Here is a 17,557-nt window from a genome sequence, read left to right as displayed (position 1 = left end):
CAAGTGGCACTGGCATTGGCCATGCTTGAATGGTGCTTTTTACATGCCAGGCAGGCAGCGCTGGCATCGGCCATGCTCAAATTGTGCTTTTTACATGCCACTTGCATGGGTGCCAGTCAAGTAGGACTGGCATTGGCCACAACTATGATTTCACTCAGTTCAACAGGTCTTCACAAGCACAGCATATTGACCAACAATTGAAAGGTGCTTTTCAACGGGGCAGTTAAAAAGCATTGGCATCAACCATGACTACGATCTCACTTGGCTTGCCAGGTCTTCTCAAGCATGACATATCTCCAAAGGTCTTGGTCACTTGTCATTGCCTCTGTAAGGCCCAACGCTCGTAGTCATACTTCATCACCTCATCCCATGTCTTCCTGTGTCTACCTCTTCCACAGGTTCCCGCCACTGTTAGGGTGTGACATTTCACATAGCTATCCTCATTTATACATATCACATGACCATACCAGCACAGTCGTCTCTCTTGCACACCACATCTGATGCTTCTTATGTCCAACTTTTCTCTCAGAGTGCTTACACTCTGTCATGTATGCACACTGACATTACACATCCAGTGGAGCATACTAACTTCATTTCTTTCAAGTCTATGTATGTCCTCAGCAGTCACAGCCCATGTTTCACTGCCATGTAGTATGGCGTACACAGGCATCATACAGTCTACCTTTCACTCTGAGCAAGAGGCTCTTTGTTACCAACAGAGATAGGAACTCTCTGAACTTTGCTCAGGCTATTCTTATTCTAGCAGCTATGCTCTCAGAACATCCACCTCCGCTACTGACTTGGTCACCTAGGTAACGGAAGCTATCAGCAACTTCTAGTTTTTTCCCCTGGCATGTGATAGAATCTGTTTTCTGTACATCTTTGGTGTTTATTGCACCTGTGCATCTGTCACACACAAAAACTATCTTCCCCATAACTTCTGCAGTTCCAAAACCAATTCACTCCAAATTTGGCAAGAATATTACCCATGCTTAATTGACTGTTTTAAACTAATGTTTTGTCAAGTTTATTAGCATTAAATTTGCAATTTACTGGATTAAACTTAGTTTTTGGCTTACAACTTCCGCCATTTACTCACACGTGAAGGATTGTGGGGCAGTTCTACCTTGCTGATTTGATCTGTTTACATTAGTGTTTACTTAAACCCCCCCACTATTATCGCCTATGGTCATGATGCCCCCCACCACTTCAGCACAAATTTTCTCTAATTACCCTCTGCTCATGGTGATAACACAGGGTGAACTGCAAGCATGACCTTTGACATGTAGGCGTGAACACTATTAATGTGCACCCCACTTTTTTGATCTGTGTACATTAGTGTTTATTTAACCCCCACCATTATTGCTTATGGCCATGATGCCCCCTCCTTTACTCACTTCCCCTCCCCCTATTATCGCCAACAACCATAATGCCTCCTTTTCACCACCATTTTCCTTAATGACATTATGTCAATGGCCAATATGGAGTGAACTGTGAACATAACCTTTGACCTATGTGTGTGAACACTATTGATTGTCCACTGTAGTGAGCCTATCTGATTAGTTCTTTGACTGAATTTCATTGGTGGAACACAATTCACCTGATCATGCCAGTGTGAAATTATGATTACTGATGCGCTTCCGAGCATATCTGATATGTGCTTCGGCTTACAGGTTAGGCCTACCATTTGATCTACATTATTGCTTTAACTTCATACTTCCTGTTGAAATTTTTCATTGTCCCCATACTCAATTAAACTAGCTCTTTCACACTGTTTCTGCCTACCAGTTTTTAGCTCATGTGCTGTTAAAAAATATTGCATTCAGTGTCTTTGTGTTCACATAGCTAACTGTCTGTCCCTGCTTCCACCTTTTTTTAATAATATGTTTAGTAGGTTCACTTTTTATACAATGTGCCAAATTTGCTTTTCAGTGTCCCCTTTTGCCCATTTTTTAAAACTCACAATTTAAACATAGTCCAATACTACTGCCATGCCATCTAAAAAAAGAATGCACCTTGGCCATAAAACAGAGTCTGCTTCAGCTGCCAAAAGGAGGTGGGCGAGCCATGTTTTTTTCAAGGCCAGTAATGTAGGATGCTCAAAATTTATTCGTACTTGCCTTAAATGTGGTCTACAGAGAGGTGTTGTAGGCACTTCATGCACCAACTGCTTTCAAATTCGTGAACCCCAGTGTCTCCACTACACCAGTGCAACCTTGCAGACCTGATATGTTGTGAGTGCTACTGTAGTTATGCTTTCAAAGTTACTAACTTTCCTTAACCATGTTTCTTTTCCTTTGTCCAACCTAGGTTTGTCATCTGTTTTCACAGAGTTCCCCATTTCACAGCAACATTTCTATTGCTTTCAGTGTAGAGGGAAAAAAAGGCCCTTTTCAGGGTCACTTTACATACGATTGTTATACCACCTGAGAACACATTACAGCCCTTTTCAGAACTTCATATTAAACTGTTACCACTTGGTTTCAGCGGTACTCGGCAACCAATTTGGCATTAACGTTATTTATGACACAGGAAATTTACTAAAGTATCAAAAACATTGTAGTATTTGAATCCCAAGCAATCCCAGGTACTTCTGCTAGTATATATATTTATAAATATATATATAAATACATATATGCATGTATGTATGTATGTATGTATGTATGTATTGGTAGTTAGCTAGATAAACACAGTCTTGAGATGTATATTTACATGAAACACAGAAAATACAGATTACAGAATCAAGAAAACAATAACAAAAGAACTGAAAAATCTTACAGTCTTATCTCAACAACTATTTCAAGAAGCCTATAACTTAATGTAATAACCATATTCATATGTAGCATCTGCAAGATTTCATAGGTGTGTGTCCTGCAACTGGTCCCAAGGTGTCTTTTCTCATGAGCAAGTCATATGTGATGACAGAAGTACACCTCAATCTCATTGTGAATGGAGGACAAAATTAAATGATTACAGATAGGCAAAATTACATTCGAAATTTTAAGTCTCTGTATCATCAGTTCACTGATTGTTGCATGTCATCAGCTTATGCATATTCAGTGCACATTAGCACTGTCATTGAGAAATATATATACATGATTGGCTTTTCTTCAGTTTCTATCTACCAAATCCACTCACAAGGCTTTGGTTGGCTTGTGATAGTACTAGAATACATTTGCCTAAGGTTCTGCACAGTAAGACTGAACTGGGAAGCATGTAGTTTGGAAGCAAATTTCTAATTACACAGTTACACAAGCGCTTATAACCATGACTGCACTTAGGATATTTACTTACAAAAAAAAAAAAAAAAAAAAAAGTAGATATCTGTTAGAGTTTAAATAATGCACTATACTCTAAAGAGTTAATATGATATCTAATATGTCTTATGTAGAATGACAAACCAATGTGTCCTTGGTTGCTAAAGGGATCTTCTGGAAATGATTGTAAGTATTCTCTTGAATAATACTTCCTTTGTATTAACAAATAGAGTTATTTATGAAAATAACTACTCACACACATGCACACACACACACACATATATATATTGCATATGTGTGTGTGTGTGTGTGTGTGTGTATATATATATATACACACACACACACCCATAATATATATATGTATGTATATATAAAATAAATTGAAATTGCACTAAGAGTGTATACAAGATGATTTATCTATATTAATATTAATATGCTTCACTGGTTTCATATTTGTGTGGTTTTCAAAGGTGCAAGATTTGAGGGTTGTGAAAGAGTATTGCGAATGATGCATTTTACGACACAACTCCACATCCCTCATATCTTACACTTTCTAATGTCGGATTCTCTAGGGTTGGAAGCAAACAAAATTTATTCGTACTTGCCTTAAATGTGGTCTACAGAGAGGTGAAACTGGTTAAGTGTATCAATATAAATATTAATAAATTTTCCTAAACATTCTCAGTGCATTTTCAGCTTCTTTTATTTCATTTATACTGAAACTATACATACTTATATATATGTAAATGCATGTCAGGACTGAAATCTCATGTGAATGAAATCAAAATAATACTGTAATAAATATGCTTTGAAGATGTATAATTCTCAATTCCTTTTTATGATGTCTTGAATATATACTCTGCATGTTGCATAAAATCTAAGGAAGCAAACTTAGGGTGTATCTGTCTAGTGAAGTACAGTGTAACTGTTTATCTTAATTTTATATTTTCCCTATCATTCAATGTAGTTAGCTGGAACCAGAGTACTAATAAAGTAGCTGCCCAGATTCCAAATCCCTATTCCATATATATTTATATATATACATATATTAATATTAGTTTACAGTATTATAAATCCATTATGGCTGATCTTACCAATCAGTTTTGCATTAGGGGTTCAATGGAGTGTTAGGTAACAGTCCGATTATGTAAGCTGTACTCTTCAGAGGAAGCTGTTAGGAAATGAAATATGGTGACTGCCATATTTCATACATGCATACATACACACATACATACATATATATATATATATGCATGTGTGTGTGTGTGTATATATATAAAAAATGAACAGAATGCGATAAAAAAATCCAAGGCTATGAAAGATTTCAGAACATTTATAAAGAGAAGGTCTTACAGCTGTTTCCGTGTAGAGGCTTACAGCTGTTTCTGTGTAGCCTTGGATTTTTTATCTCATTCTGTTAATTTTTTTATATATATGCATGCTAATATATGACCTACGCTGGATTCCTCATTTGTATAATCATCGAACCTGGAGCTTAGCTATAGTCTGTCCATAGCAATTATTCAGCATTACCTGACACTTTTGGGTCTTCTTGACACCATTACCTCTCATAACCTATATATATGTTGTTATATTTGGGAATGGTCATCTTTTGTTAGTAAACACATGCATTATTTATTTGATTTTCGCTTTAGCCTTATTATTATTATTATTATTATTATTATTATTATTATTATTATTATTATTATCATTATTATTATTATCATTATTATTATTATTATTATTATTAGTTTATTTGTTAGAATTCTTTCATCACACATTATGAAGTCTATTCAACGACTTTCTGTCTCACATACCACAGAAAAACAAAATGGAATAAGCAGGACAAGAGGTGACATGTAAGACAAAAAGTTAGGAAGGGCACGCAAGATTTTCCTCTCAATCTTTGAATTTTTCCATTGAAAATTTCAAATTGATAAAAGTGATATTTTATGGAAACAAAACTGTAGCTATGTATAAGATTCAGAGAAGGAATCTAAAGTTGAAATATAAATTGGAATTGAATAAATATAATTCAACTAAAATTAACATGAAGATAGATGAACACCTTAAGATAATAATGTTGCAAAAATATAAACTAGAAGAACAAACTTTAGGTTAGTTAAAATATGTTTGTGACATATAAATTCTTAAGGCAAATTCACTGCAGTTGTCAAGGAGATAAAATTCTCTTTTATGATAAAAGGTGTAAAAATTGTAGCTTAATGAAAATGAGTCAACATTAGTGATTGAGTTTTTAGTTAAAGCTACAGCTTTAATCTGCCCAGCGTTAATTCCTTTTGGTATTTCCCATTGAGGAAGGCTAAAAAGTCAGAAACACAAGACAAGGAATCCACTAGGGGGAAACATTGGATAGATATGGTGTTTTTATTCAATTCCAATTTTTATTTTAACTTTGGATTCTCTCTCTGAATCTACAGTTTTGCTACAGCTACAGTTTTGGTTTCATAAAATATCACTTCTATCAATTTGAAATTTCCAATGGAAAAATTCAAGGATTGGGAAGAAAAACTTACATTGAAATTGTTAAAACTAATTTGTTGTTGGCAGATCAAATCCTCTGCTCATATACAGCTGAGAATATTTAGTGTCTTTGTTCTGTTGTTCAGCTACTTCTCTGTCACATATCAAGAATCCTAAGAAACTTCAGTTATCCCACACTCAGCCTATTGACCGCTCAGAGCATACTCGTGCTTTAAATTCAGCTAAAATGAGTAAAGTAGACCTACTGAAGAGGAAATATTGGTATGAAGAACCGAAACCTGTATCTATCTGTAAGTTGATTATTTTTGGTGATAATTATATTTGTTACGATTGTTTTCTATGAAACTTTTCTAAAATGTTTTGTGCAGAAGTAAGACACATAAACTGATAGAAACACAAATAAACTGGAAAAGATTGAAGGGCATATAAATAGACTGACAGTGGGACTAGCTATTTAGATAGTTATATCTCGCTTGTTAAAAAGCTGAAGGTGAAGACAAATTTCTGGAGTTCATAGCTAAATGGAAATGCTACACTGATTATGCTGCTTTTCGTAGTTATGTTAGGCATAACATAATCATCATCATTATCATGATCCACATTTAACATCCATTTTCCATGCTGGCATGGGTTGGGTGGTTTGACAGGAGCTGGCCAAGCTCTACTATTGTCTGCTTTGACATGGTTTTTATGGTTGGAAACCCTTCCTAACACCATCACTTTACAGAGTGTACAAAGTGCTTTTTATGAGGCACCAAGAACAGTGAGGTCTGTTGAAGGGAGTCAATACTACACCCCTCAGTTGTGTGGGTTGTGGTATCGAGGGAAGTGAATTTGTGCCAGATGATGAGAGATTAGAGTATGACAGAGGGACAGAAACAAGTATCTTGCTACAAAGGAGATACATGGCTATCCCAGATGGAAAAGGAGAGATAGATAGATAGATAGATAGATAGATAGAGGGGAGAGAGAGATAGAGAGAGAAAGAGAGAGAGAGAGAGAGAGAGAGAGAGCTGTATCAGAGTATGCTCTCAAGTTGGTTCTTATTCTATCAGTCTCTTTTGTTGAACTGCTTAGTTGCAGGGATGTAAACAAATCAATGCTAGTTCTATATTTAAGAGATGAGGAATTATATACATTATTTACATTTGATGGATATTTGTCCTCATCTTGTTTGTTGTTAACACAACGTTTTGGCTGATATACCCTCCAAACTTCATCAGGTGTCTTGGGGAAATTTCAAACCTGGGATCTCATTCCTAAGGTATTTTTCGATGTTGTTGTTGTTATTATTATTATTATTATTATTATTATTATTATTATTATTATTATTATTATTATTATTATTCAGGTCAATGCCTGGAATAATAGATAGAGAACACCACTGGAAATCATGAAAACTAAAAGAAGCAGCATATATGCTAGGACACAACAACCTCCTAAGCATATGGGAACCGGTATTAAGGAAGGATAGGAAAATATTAGATTTATAAGCCCTAAAATTCACTCCATGGCATATGGCATAGTGGTTAAGAGTGCGGGCTACTAACTCCAAGATTCCGAGTTCGATTCCAGTCAGTGACCTGAATAATAATAATAATAATTAATTCTTGTTTTATTGGCCACAAGGGATAATATAAATCAAAACATGTAAGGACAAACACAGGACAATAAAAAAGAAAGGTCTGTATAAACATTTGATAACAACGAAAATATAACAAGTACAAAACTCCCAACAGGGGGAGGTGCTTTAAAGATTACTCATGGAAAAACCCATAAAAGCCTTTTCTCCGTTTTATACCATTTTTTTTACAGTTGTATTCTCAGAATTGGTCCATCCATACTGGACATTCTTCTGACATTCACCCACCTTTCAACAAATTTGCTACGAGACAACACTTCCCTCTCTACTCTCACCTTCCTTTTCAAGTGGAACTTGAAAAAGTTGATGAGGCCTTGGCCAAAGAGGAAAGTGTCTGACTTTAGCCCTTTCAAATGGGTCTACCATACCACCTCTTTTGCTACAGCCACCAGACAAATGAAAATTGCCTTGCTCTCCCAGTTAAAGGAGGTCGGTGGGGCAATCTTCACTATGGATTCAGCTGATAGCTGGATCTGTTCTACATGCGACAGTAGCTGTTTGGCATAAACCCACAGGTCAGCAATATTTGGGCACTGGACAAGTGCGTGCAGAACAGTTTTATGGCTCTGAGTACACCTTGGGCAGGCCTGGCTGCTGGCACTTCCATGCCGGTAGAGTTTATCTTGAACAGGCAGCGCCCCTCAATAGCGCTGCCAGGCAAGGGACTTTTGGAAGTTATCCATGGGCCCCAGCCCGAAAGTTCTGCCAAACAAACTGCTTAGCAGATCATCATCGACACCTAGAGTTTCCCCAAGAATGTCTTTGCACTTTTCCTGCTTGACAGCACTCAAAGTGCCAAGCGCCCTTTCTCGGTGTACGTTTGATCCAAGATTGCAGCTCCGTCAAAGAGACGAGCTGTGGAAAGGAGAGTCTGATGAACAGTGACCACACCTGCTCACCGTCCAAAAAAGACTTGAGATGCTGTAGCCTGTGCGCATGTCTGCACATCAGCAACCACGGAATGCCAAGGCCTCTGTTCAGTGGCTGTTGACAGCAAATGGAGCTCCTGACCAGTGGTACCTGACCCTTCCACAGAAAATGGAAAAGCAAGTGCACCAGCTTGGTCAACCAGCGGTCAGGTAGCACTTTTGGGTCTACTGTAGGCAATATGTGTTTTTTGTGAGGTCTGGGGGTGGCAAAGGGAAAGGCTACCCTAAGCAGCACACACTCTAGCTATGCTAGTGACTTTAGTGGTACCCTTAGGATTGAACATGTGACTGATTCTCATGTAACTGAATCTGTGTTGGTTCACATAGCTTTTATTTCAGAACTGGATTCTTTTTTATTATTTTCAGCCAGCAAATATTCAATGGGTGCAAAGAATCACTTTCTTGGACTTTCTGATGCCCCAAGGAGCTAGAATTCTAACTAACAATTTTCAAGAAGCAATGTTGTTTAATAAGAAACATCTTTCCCTAATGTTTGTGTCTGATAAACTCATCAGTATTCCTGTTTTGATTATGTGAACAACATATGAATTATGTCATACTTCCAAAATTGAAGTGCTATTTCACATAAGCACACACACACACACACACACACACACACACTGTCTCTGTCTCTCTCACCATCCCATCCACACACATGAAAATTATTAAGTGATTATCTTAATAAATTAATCAACAAAATGCCTAATTGTATTTTTTCTTATGAAAAGTAACTTTCTTACTGTTGTGAAGGTTATGAAATTTTTTCTCAATTTTAGTTTTGGCAACATCCACAGTTTGTATTGTATGCTCTGGAAGCCTATGTTGAAGCAATTACAATGAGTTTGACTTGTGTGTCCTATATTTTGTTTTACTGGTGAGTCAGAGAAGGAAGTAATTATGTCCCCATATTTATTTTGGGCCTCAGAAGCTGGATCCCCTCTCAAAGACCCTGGCAAAGAGTATCGATGGCTTCGATATCAGAGCTCTGAGAACTATCAAGAACATCAGATGGTGCCATCACATTTCCAACAAAGAACTGCATGCATGCATCAATCCACAATCTCCCATCTCATAACAATCTGTCACATGCACTGGTGAAGACATGTCCGCTGTTTCCCACTAGATCATCCTACCAGGGCTTTATTTGATGCAGAAACTGCAGGCTGGAAGAGGCCTCATGGCAGACTCTGCACCAGAAGGCTAGACGTGATTGGGGAGAATCTCCAGAGGCTCAACATCACCTTGGAGAACGCAGAGGGGCTGGCATAGGACCACCAGCGATGGAGAGCACTGGTGAACCTGATTGGCTCTACACATGATGACACCTCTGGAACCACTAACTTAGAATGACTCCAGTCTCATCAAGCAAGATCATGAAGCTTCTGAGATTGGTGAAAGGAAAATGAGGAAGTTATCTTCAAATGGAAGACTTATACTTGCAACAGAGTGAACTATGAAAAAAGTACCCAAGTACCAAGTGATGATGTTAAACTAGGGTGATAGATTAAATCTATCACCCAAAAAGAACAGCATGCAAAGAGCTGGAATGAATGCTTCAAGGCATCTTGTCCAATGCTCTCATAATCCTGACAATCTACTCGTTTCCCTTGATAGGAACTTTATTTTATCCACCCTAAAAGGATAAAAGGCAAAATTAATTCTGGAAAAATTTGAACTCAAAATTTTGAGAACCAGAGTAAATACCACACTAACAGCTCTGCCAAATAGCTACTTATTTTTCAATTGAATTTCTTTTTTCTCTGACAAAGGGGAAATGCCAAAATGTCATATTCCACTTCTCTATATAACAGTATAGAAATTCATACAAAGTCATGAATTTCATTGTATAACCATTGCCAACACCAACCATCACTAATTTTCTCATATTTTGCGTTTTATTATGCATGCATAATGAAATGTAGGTGCTGGTATAGCTGTGTGGTAAGAAGCTTGCTCCCCAACCTCATGGTTCTGTGTTCAGTCCCACTGCATTGCATCTTCGGCAAGTGTCTTCTGCTATAATATGAAGCCAACCAAAGCATTGTGAGCACATTTGGTTGACAGAAACTGAAAGAAGCTTGCTGTATATGTGTATATATGTATATATGTGTGAGTGTGTGTATGTTTGCATTTCCTTGTCTTGACATCGCATGATAGATGTAAATGATAGTCACTATCATACAAGCAGTGTCATTCATTTCCAATATTCTGCAAGAACATGTCTGGCCATGGAGAAATATAATCTTGTTTGGAAACAGGTAAGGGTTGGCAACAGGAAGGGCATCTAGCCATAGAAGACCTACTTCAATAAACTCTGTCCAGCCTCTACAAGCATGGAAAAATGAATGTTAAAATGATGATGATGATGATGAATAAATGGGTACATGTGAGACATAAGTGCAGTCAGGGGCCTGCAATCATCCTGGAAAACTGCCTTGAAAGAGTTAGTTAAACAAATCAACCCCAGTACAAGTCTGGTACTTATTCAATTGATCTCTTATGCTGGACTGCTAAGTTACAGGAACATAAACAAACCAACATATTTGTCAAGAGGCAGTGGTGGGGAACACACAGGCATACATGCGCGCACACACACATACACATGAAGGGCTTCCTTACAGTTTCTATCTATTATATTCACTCACAACACATTGTTTATTCTGGGGCTATTGTAGAAGACACTTGCTCAGTTGGCCTGAACCCAAAACTTCATGGTTGCAAAGTGAGCTTCTTTGTCAATAGTCTTTCTCTTTTATCATCTTGAGTTTCTCTTCCTCTTCAGTGATTCCCAATATGACATCGATAGAGTGAAAACTTTCTCTCTTGTGTTACTTCTTCCCTTTGAGAACTTTGATGAAAGCAATGTTGTTTTGCACTTCATATTAGTAAAGCTTTCAATTGTTTCTGGGAAGAGAACCTTCTAGCTAAGCTGCTTGTTTATTTTTTACATCCATCTCTGTTCTCGGAATGTAAGCCACAGCATGTACCAACAGAGCTTTCTTTGATTTCTGTCAACTCTGGCACACACTAAGGTTCAATAATGTCTCCCATATTCTTTTTACTATATATCAATGACCCAGTTGCTGTCACCGACTTTCTGTTACCTTTAATGCAGATGGTACCAAGTTTCATCTCTCTTTCACCTTCCACACACAAATAACATCAATATGCAACTGAAAGACCTCACTCCAGACACGTATTGAATCCATGATCGTGGCTGTGTGGTAAGAAGCTTCCCAACCTCACGGTTTTGAGTTCAGTTCCACTGTGTGGAACCTTGGGCAAGTGTCTTCTACTATACCCTCAGGTTGACCAAAGCTTTATGAGAGGATTTAGTAGATGGAAACTGAAAGAAGACCATTATATACATATACATACACACACACACACACACGCACGTGTGTGTCCTCACCACTGCTTGATAACTGGTACTGGTGAGTTGTAGCTTAGCAGTTCTGCAAAAGAAACTGATAAAATAAGTACCAGGCTTAAAAAAAAAAAAATAAGTACAGGTGTTGATTCATTCAACTAAAAATTCTTCAAGTGCTCCTGTATGGTTACAGTCTCATGACTGAAATGCATAAAAGATAAAATTTGTTGCTTCTAATAGTACATAGATACAATCATCACACATGTTACAGAACCTGTTTGGTGTTTCATTCCCTAGTTATACTGATAAAAATGCAAATGAAACCCCCAGACTCATTACATATGCTAGACCTCACAATCTGATAATCTCTCAGGGTGACCTTCATGTATATAAAAAGCTGCATCTAAAGACAGAATTCTTCTTTAGAGCCAGAAAATACTTAAGCTCTGATTAATTTCTAGCCCACCATAGGGAACTCAAAGTATGCACAAACTGGAACACTGCTAACATTTGTGGGTCAGTGCTGTTGCTATACATACTAACATTCTAGATCATTTCCAAAAGAAGGTTATATGATTGAAACAAATCAGCATTGTCTTGACATCGGACTTCATTTGATGTGCCTTTATGGGGCGTGGTGACTTTGAAAGCTTGATTGCTGCTTTGTTTCAAGGTCGTGGTCATAACACCAGCTCTCATCATTAGTGATGATCTTCAAAAAAAGATCTGGATCAACTTCCAACTGTTTTTTCAGTTCACAACAGGCATTCAGTGATGACTGCTTTTGATCTGTGAGCAAGTGAGGCACAAATTTTGCTGCAACTCTTTCCATTCATAATTCCTTGCTCAAAATTCGTTGACAGGAGCTCCAGAACATATCAGTCATATAAGCAAGTTTATCAATTGTTCAGCAATGGTCTTCTAAGATCTGTTTGTGAATTTTCATGATGTTCCCATTCATTCAGTAGACTGTCGGTCACCCTGAATGAGGTTGGTCTTCAAGCAACAAGTGACTGTTCCTAAAATGTGAAAACCACTTGTAAACTTGTGTTTTACTCATGGCAGTGTCCGTGAAAGCTGTTTGAAGCATGACAACTGTTTTCCCCAGCAGAAAACAGAAATTCACAGAAACACGCTGTTCTTTTGTTTCAGCCATAGCAAAAATTGACAAACAGGGGAGAAGTGCTGTAAAGCAAAGACACACTGTGTGGCAGTACAACTTTACTCACCATCACCGGTTGGCAGACTGATGCCTGAGGATCATATCAAGTGGCTTCTAGCGGTGGAATCCTGAACTGCAATCAGCTTGCCTTGCAGAGAATGTTTCCAATTACTTTTGGGTACCACCCTTGTATATGTTTATCTACATACTGAATTACAAATTATGTAATTTTATATAATGCCTGATACAGTTGGTTATATAGGTAAGAGTGAGTTATCTAATACACATATCAATGAAAACTGCTTTACTATTCACTGAATTTTGCCATACTTGATGTTACTGTATATTTTTATGAGTATTTATGGGATTTGGCCATCCACACCAGTGTGAAAGCATGGTACACTATTATCTAAACATATTTATTTTATATTATATATCAGTATTATCTAAACATATTTATTATATATCATATATCAGTATTATCTAAACATATTTATTTTATAAAATTATATCGAAAGAATACCATATTGTAATGTCTAACATAATCTTATCAATATCTACAATGCAACATTAGTAATGAGTACGGTAAGAGGACTAATTTACTTCAAATATGCAGAGTATGTAAGAGATCTCTAACATACAGATAACAAAGAGGACTTAATAGGAAAAATGGATAAGTGAGGGTTTTATGTCAGTAGAACTAACATATTTGTAAATGGAAGGGTGAATTTATATATGGGAATGAGATAATTACTTCAGATAAGTTGGCATGATAATTATATAATCAAAATACATCTGAAAGTTTACATTTAACTCTTTATAAAAAAATGGTTGAACTACTGTTTCTCTTTCTTTTCTGCAGAATGCTTTAATATCTCTGCTCACCATTTTATGATTTTATTCATGTTTAGCACCAGGCCATCCTTGACTGAACAGTCATTAAGACATTAAGAGGCATTGCAGTCATGGTCATCACATCATCCTTCTATCAGGCATTGCATAACAGAGCATCCATGACTTTCGGAAACATTTTTTCACTCTCAGAATTGCTGAAACATGGAATAAACTACCCACATCAGTTGTTAGCTACCGGGACACTACATCCTTCAAAACTTCCATGCTTCCCAAAATTTACCAATAGTACACCCGATGCCCTCCTCCCACCTTTTTGCTTTAAAGACTTATTCACTGTTCACCTCCTGTGCATATTCTATGTACTGCTCATGCAGTTTTGGTTACTTTTCCTGCACCTGAGAACTGTATACAATAACTTCATTATATTATATTATATAATGTACCTCTCCCTTTTTAAGAAAGTAAAGGCTAATTTGAAGGAGAATTATCTGTTATATCTAGCAAACTAAATGATATATTTATCTGAGAGGTGAATGCTACAGAGCCAGAAGTAATCTCTGAAAGAGCCTGAGTCCTAAAGCTGATGTCAATTCACTTATATGTCTTATCATTGCAATCACGGTCAAACATTACTGACAAAGTCTCTCCACAATTCATGATTTTCCATTGCTCATGGCAACTGCTCCTCACTGAGGTTTGTATTATTTAATGCCCTTGTAAAAGAATGATATGAACTTCAAACAATCCCATTCATCTCTCTCAGCCCAGTGCTTAGAGTGTCAGGCTCACAATCAAGAGGTAGCGAGTTCAATTCATGGACTGGGCTCTGTATTGTTTTCTTGTGTAAGACACTTTATTTCATGTTGCTCCAGTTCACTCAGCTGTAAAAATAAATTGCAACATCATTGGTGCCAAGCTGCACCAGCCTTTGCCTTTCCCTTAGATAACACTGGTGGTGTGGGGAGGGGAGGCTGGTATGCATGGGCGACTGCTGGTCTTGCATAGACAACCTTGCCTGGATTTGTACCTTGGAGGAGAACTTTCAAGGTGCAATTCTATGGTCATTCATGGCCAAAGGGAGTCTTTACCCTTTACCCTGCTCCTAAGCAAGTAGTTATATATATTATTTATCTGTAACTAGTGAGATAAACAGTAATTCCTAGAATTTTTATAATCATCTATAACTATCAAAAGCCAAACTAATTTATTAAAAATGGCTGTGATTAAGATGTCCATTTTGCAACCATATTGTTTTAGGTTCAGTCCCATTGAGTAACATGTTGGGCAAGTGTCTTCTACTGTAGCCTCAGACTGGAGTGAAATTACTAAATGAAAACTACCTGTCATATGTATGATTTTTCTTTGAATTTACTTAAGTTCTTTTTAAGAGAGTTCAAGTTGGTTGCTAACAGAGTGACAAGACTTTTTCAGTTAAGAGAGTTCCTGGTGTTTGTAATAATGTGGTTGAGCTGGTGTGTTAGTTGAACTATTAGTTGAACTATTAGTTGAACTATTGATGCATGCACTCTGTATTTGTCTATGTTGCTCATATACATGTCACTGGCCACTACAAGTTATTTCTCTAAGCTCACTTTTGTTTTTATATACAGCAGTCAGTTGAAGAAAGAATCAATGGGGGAAGAAAATGTCTAACCTATGAGGACAACTTGCTTCAGGATAGTGGAATGGCAATCATCATCATCATCATCATCATCGTTTAATGTCCGCTTTCCATGTTAGCATGGGTTGGACGATTCGACTGAAGACTGGTGATCCAGATGGCTACACCAGGCTCCAATCTGATTTGGCAGAGCTTCTACAGCTGAATGCCCTTCCTAACGCCAACCACTTCGAGAGTGTAGTGGGGGCTTTTACGTGCCACCGGCACAAAGGCCAGTCAGTCGGTACTGGCAACGGCCACGCTCAAAATGGTGTATTTTACATGCCACCTGCACAGGAGCCAGTCCAGCGGCACTGGCAACGATCTCACTCGAATGAATCTTCACGTGCCAGGAATGCAAAGCTGCGGCACAAGTGCCAGGAAGGCGACGCTGGTAACGATCACACTTGAAAGGTGGTGCCATCACAATTTCGCTTTCAAATGTTGACAAATTAAGAACATGCATGGGGGACCATGGTGGATGGTGTGCTTGCATGAAATCATTAAAGCATCGGGAGGACAACCAAACTCAACTAACTTGTTGAAGCACGGAATAAACTAACCACATTAATTGTTAGGTGTCCCTGACACCATATTCTTAAAAAATTCCCTGCTTTCCAAAATTTGCCAATGCTACTCTGATGTGCCTATGCACCCTTTCATCTTTGTGACTCTTAGGCTCTTTTACTGTTTAGTGTTCTGTCTCTTTGTGTTTTTAATCCTTCGCACTATGCATGCGTTTTAGGCTATCATTGCTGTCTTTCTTTACTTGACTTATTGCTGCTTTCTGTTCTCTCTTTTGCTTGAACACTGTATATAATAAAATCACCACCACCATATCGCTGATGATAATGATGATGATGATGATGGAGGTGGTGGTATCATGGGTTGGATGGTTTGACAGAGATTCAGTGAGTCAAGGACTGCATTGTAACCAGTGTCTGCTTTGGCATGGTCTTTATGGCTGGATGGCCCTTCCTAACACCAACCATTTTACAGTGTGTATGTATATATACAGACACCAAAACATTTACATACAGATTTTGATGATTGCCATCGTTTTAATGCACACTTTTACTTGCCTGCTTTGCATGGATCGTACAGAATTCCTTGAGGTTGAATTGGCAGGATGTCCTTCCTGTTGTCAAGTAAAATTCTATTTCCAAACAGCAAGGAATGTCCTCATGAAATGTTGGAAATAAGGGATGCTGCTTGTATGACAGTGACACTTGTGCACAGCTATTGTGCAATAAAGAGAGAGAGAGAGAGAGAGGGAGAGAGATGGCTTCTTTCAGTTTTTGTCCACTAAATCCACTTGCAAGACTTTGGTCTGCCTTAACCTATAGCAAATGATACTAGTCCAAAGTGCTGTGTAGGGTGGTGGTGGTGGTGGTGGGGGGTTTGAATTTGAAAGCCTGTAGTTGGGAGGCCATGCATGCACCTATGCTAACAACAACAGCAACAATAATAACAATAATAATAATCCTTTCTACTACAGGCACAAGGTATGAAATTTTGGGGGTTGGGATTAGTTGATTACACCGACCCCAGTGCTTGCTGGGTACTTTATTTTATTGATCCTAAAAGGATGATAGTCAAAGTTGACTTTGCAAGATTTGAACTGAGCATATAAAGAGCTAGAACAAACACTACAAAGCCTTATTTCTGAGGCCCTAATGATTCTGCTAATCCAACAGAATGAAATGATGATGAGACAACAGAACAGTGACGATGACAGCTAAATAGTGATAATCTAATTCTTTGTCAATGATGAACATATTGAAGAACAGAATTAGAAAAGAAATTCTCAAAATGGGAGTGAAGCCTGGAATCAAGAGATTTTAAAGAAAACCCTGCAAAGACAAGGTTTTAGCTTATAAAAAAGAAGTGGCCATTGTTGACATGCAGAAAAATGAATATGTACGCATTCTATTTAGTGTACCCAATGTAAACTATAGTTGCACAAAAGGTGCAGTGGGATTGAAGACAGGATAACAAAGGAGAAGCATTTTGTATGTGGGAGATGCACAGAAGTAGTTAGCGCTAAGAACCCAATGAAATAAACTGCCTGGTAGTAAAACATGAGCATTGATTGCAGATGTATGAAGGCTGGATAATAATGTCAGTGTGCATTAACACTAGAGCACAAATGAGTGAAGAGAAAATGCTGAGTATGA

General features: G+C 37.7%; 1 protein-coding gene across 1 annotated transcript in view; it reads left to right on the top strand.

Moving 5' to 3' along the window:
- Nucleotides 1-9,032, top strand: part of LOC106877207 (uncharacterized) — a 38,279-nt gene extending 29,247 nt beyond the window's left edge. The window contains exons 4-6 of the mRNA XM_014926056.3: nucleotides 3,392-3,443; nucleotides 5,888-6,052; nucleotides 8,700-9,032. Of these exons, the coding sequence (XP_014781542.1) occupies nucleotides 3,392-3,443; nucleotides 5,888-6,052; nucleotides 8,700-8,764 (282 nt within the window). The 3' untranslated portion in view covers nucleotides 8,765-9,032. The remainder of the gene's footprint in view (nucleotides 1-3,391; nucleotides 3,444-5,887; nucleotides 6,053-8,699) is intronic.
- Nucleotides 9,033-17,557: the final 8,525 nt, after the last annotated feature.

The sequence above is a fragment of the Octopus bimaculoides genome, chromosome 6 (genome assembly GCF_046866305.1).
Source record: "Octopus bimaculoides isolate indiv1 chromosome 6, ASM4686630v1, whole genome shotgun sequence".
In the NCBI taxonomy this organism is placed as follows: domain Eukaryota; kingdom Metazoa; phylum Mollusca; class Cephalopoda; order Octopoda; family Octopodidae; genus Octopus; species Octopus bimaculoides.
The sequence above is the reverse complement of the archived record's forward strand: the minus strand, read 5'-3'. Positions and strand labels throughout refer to the sequence as shown.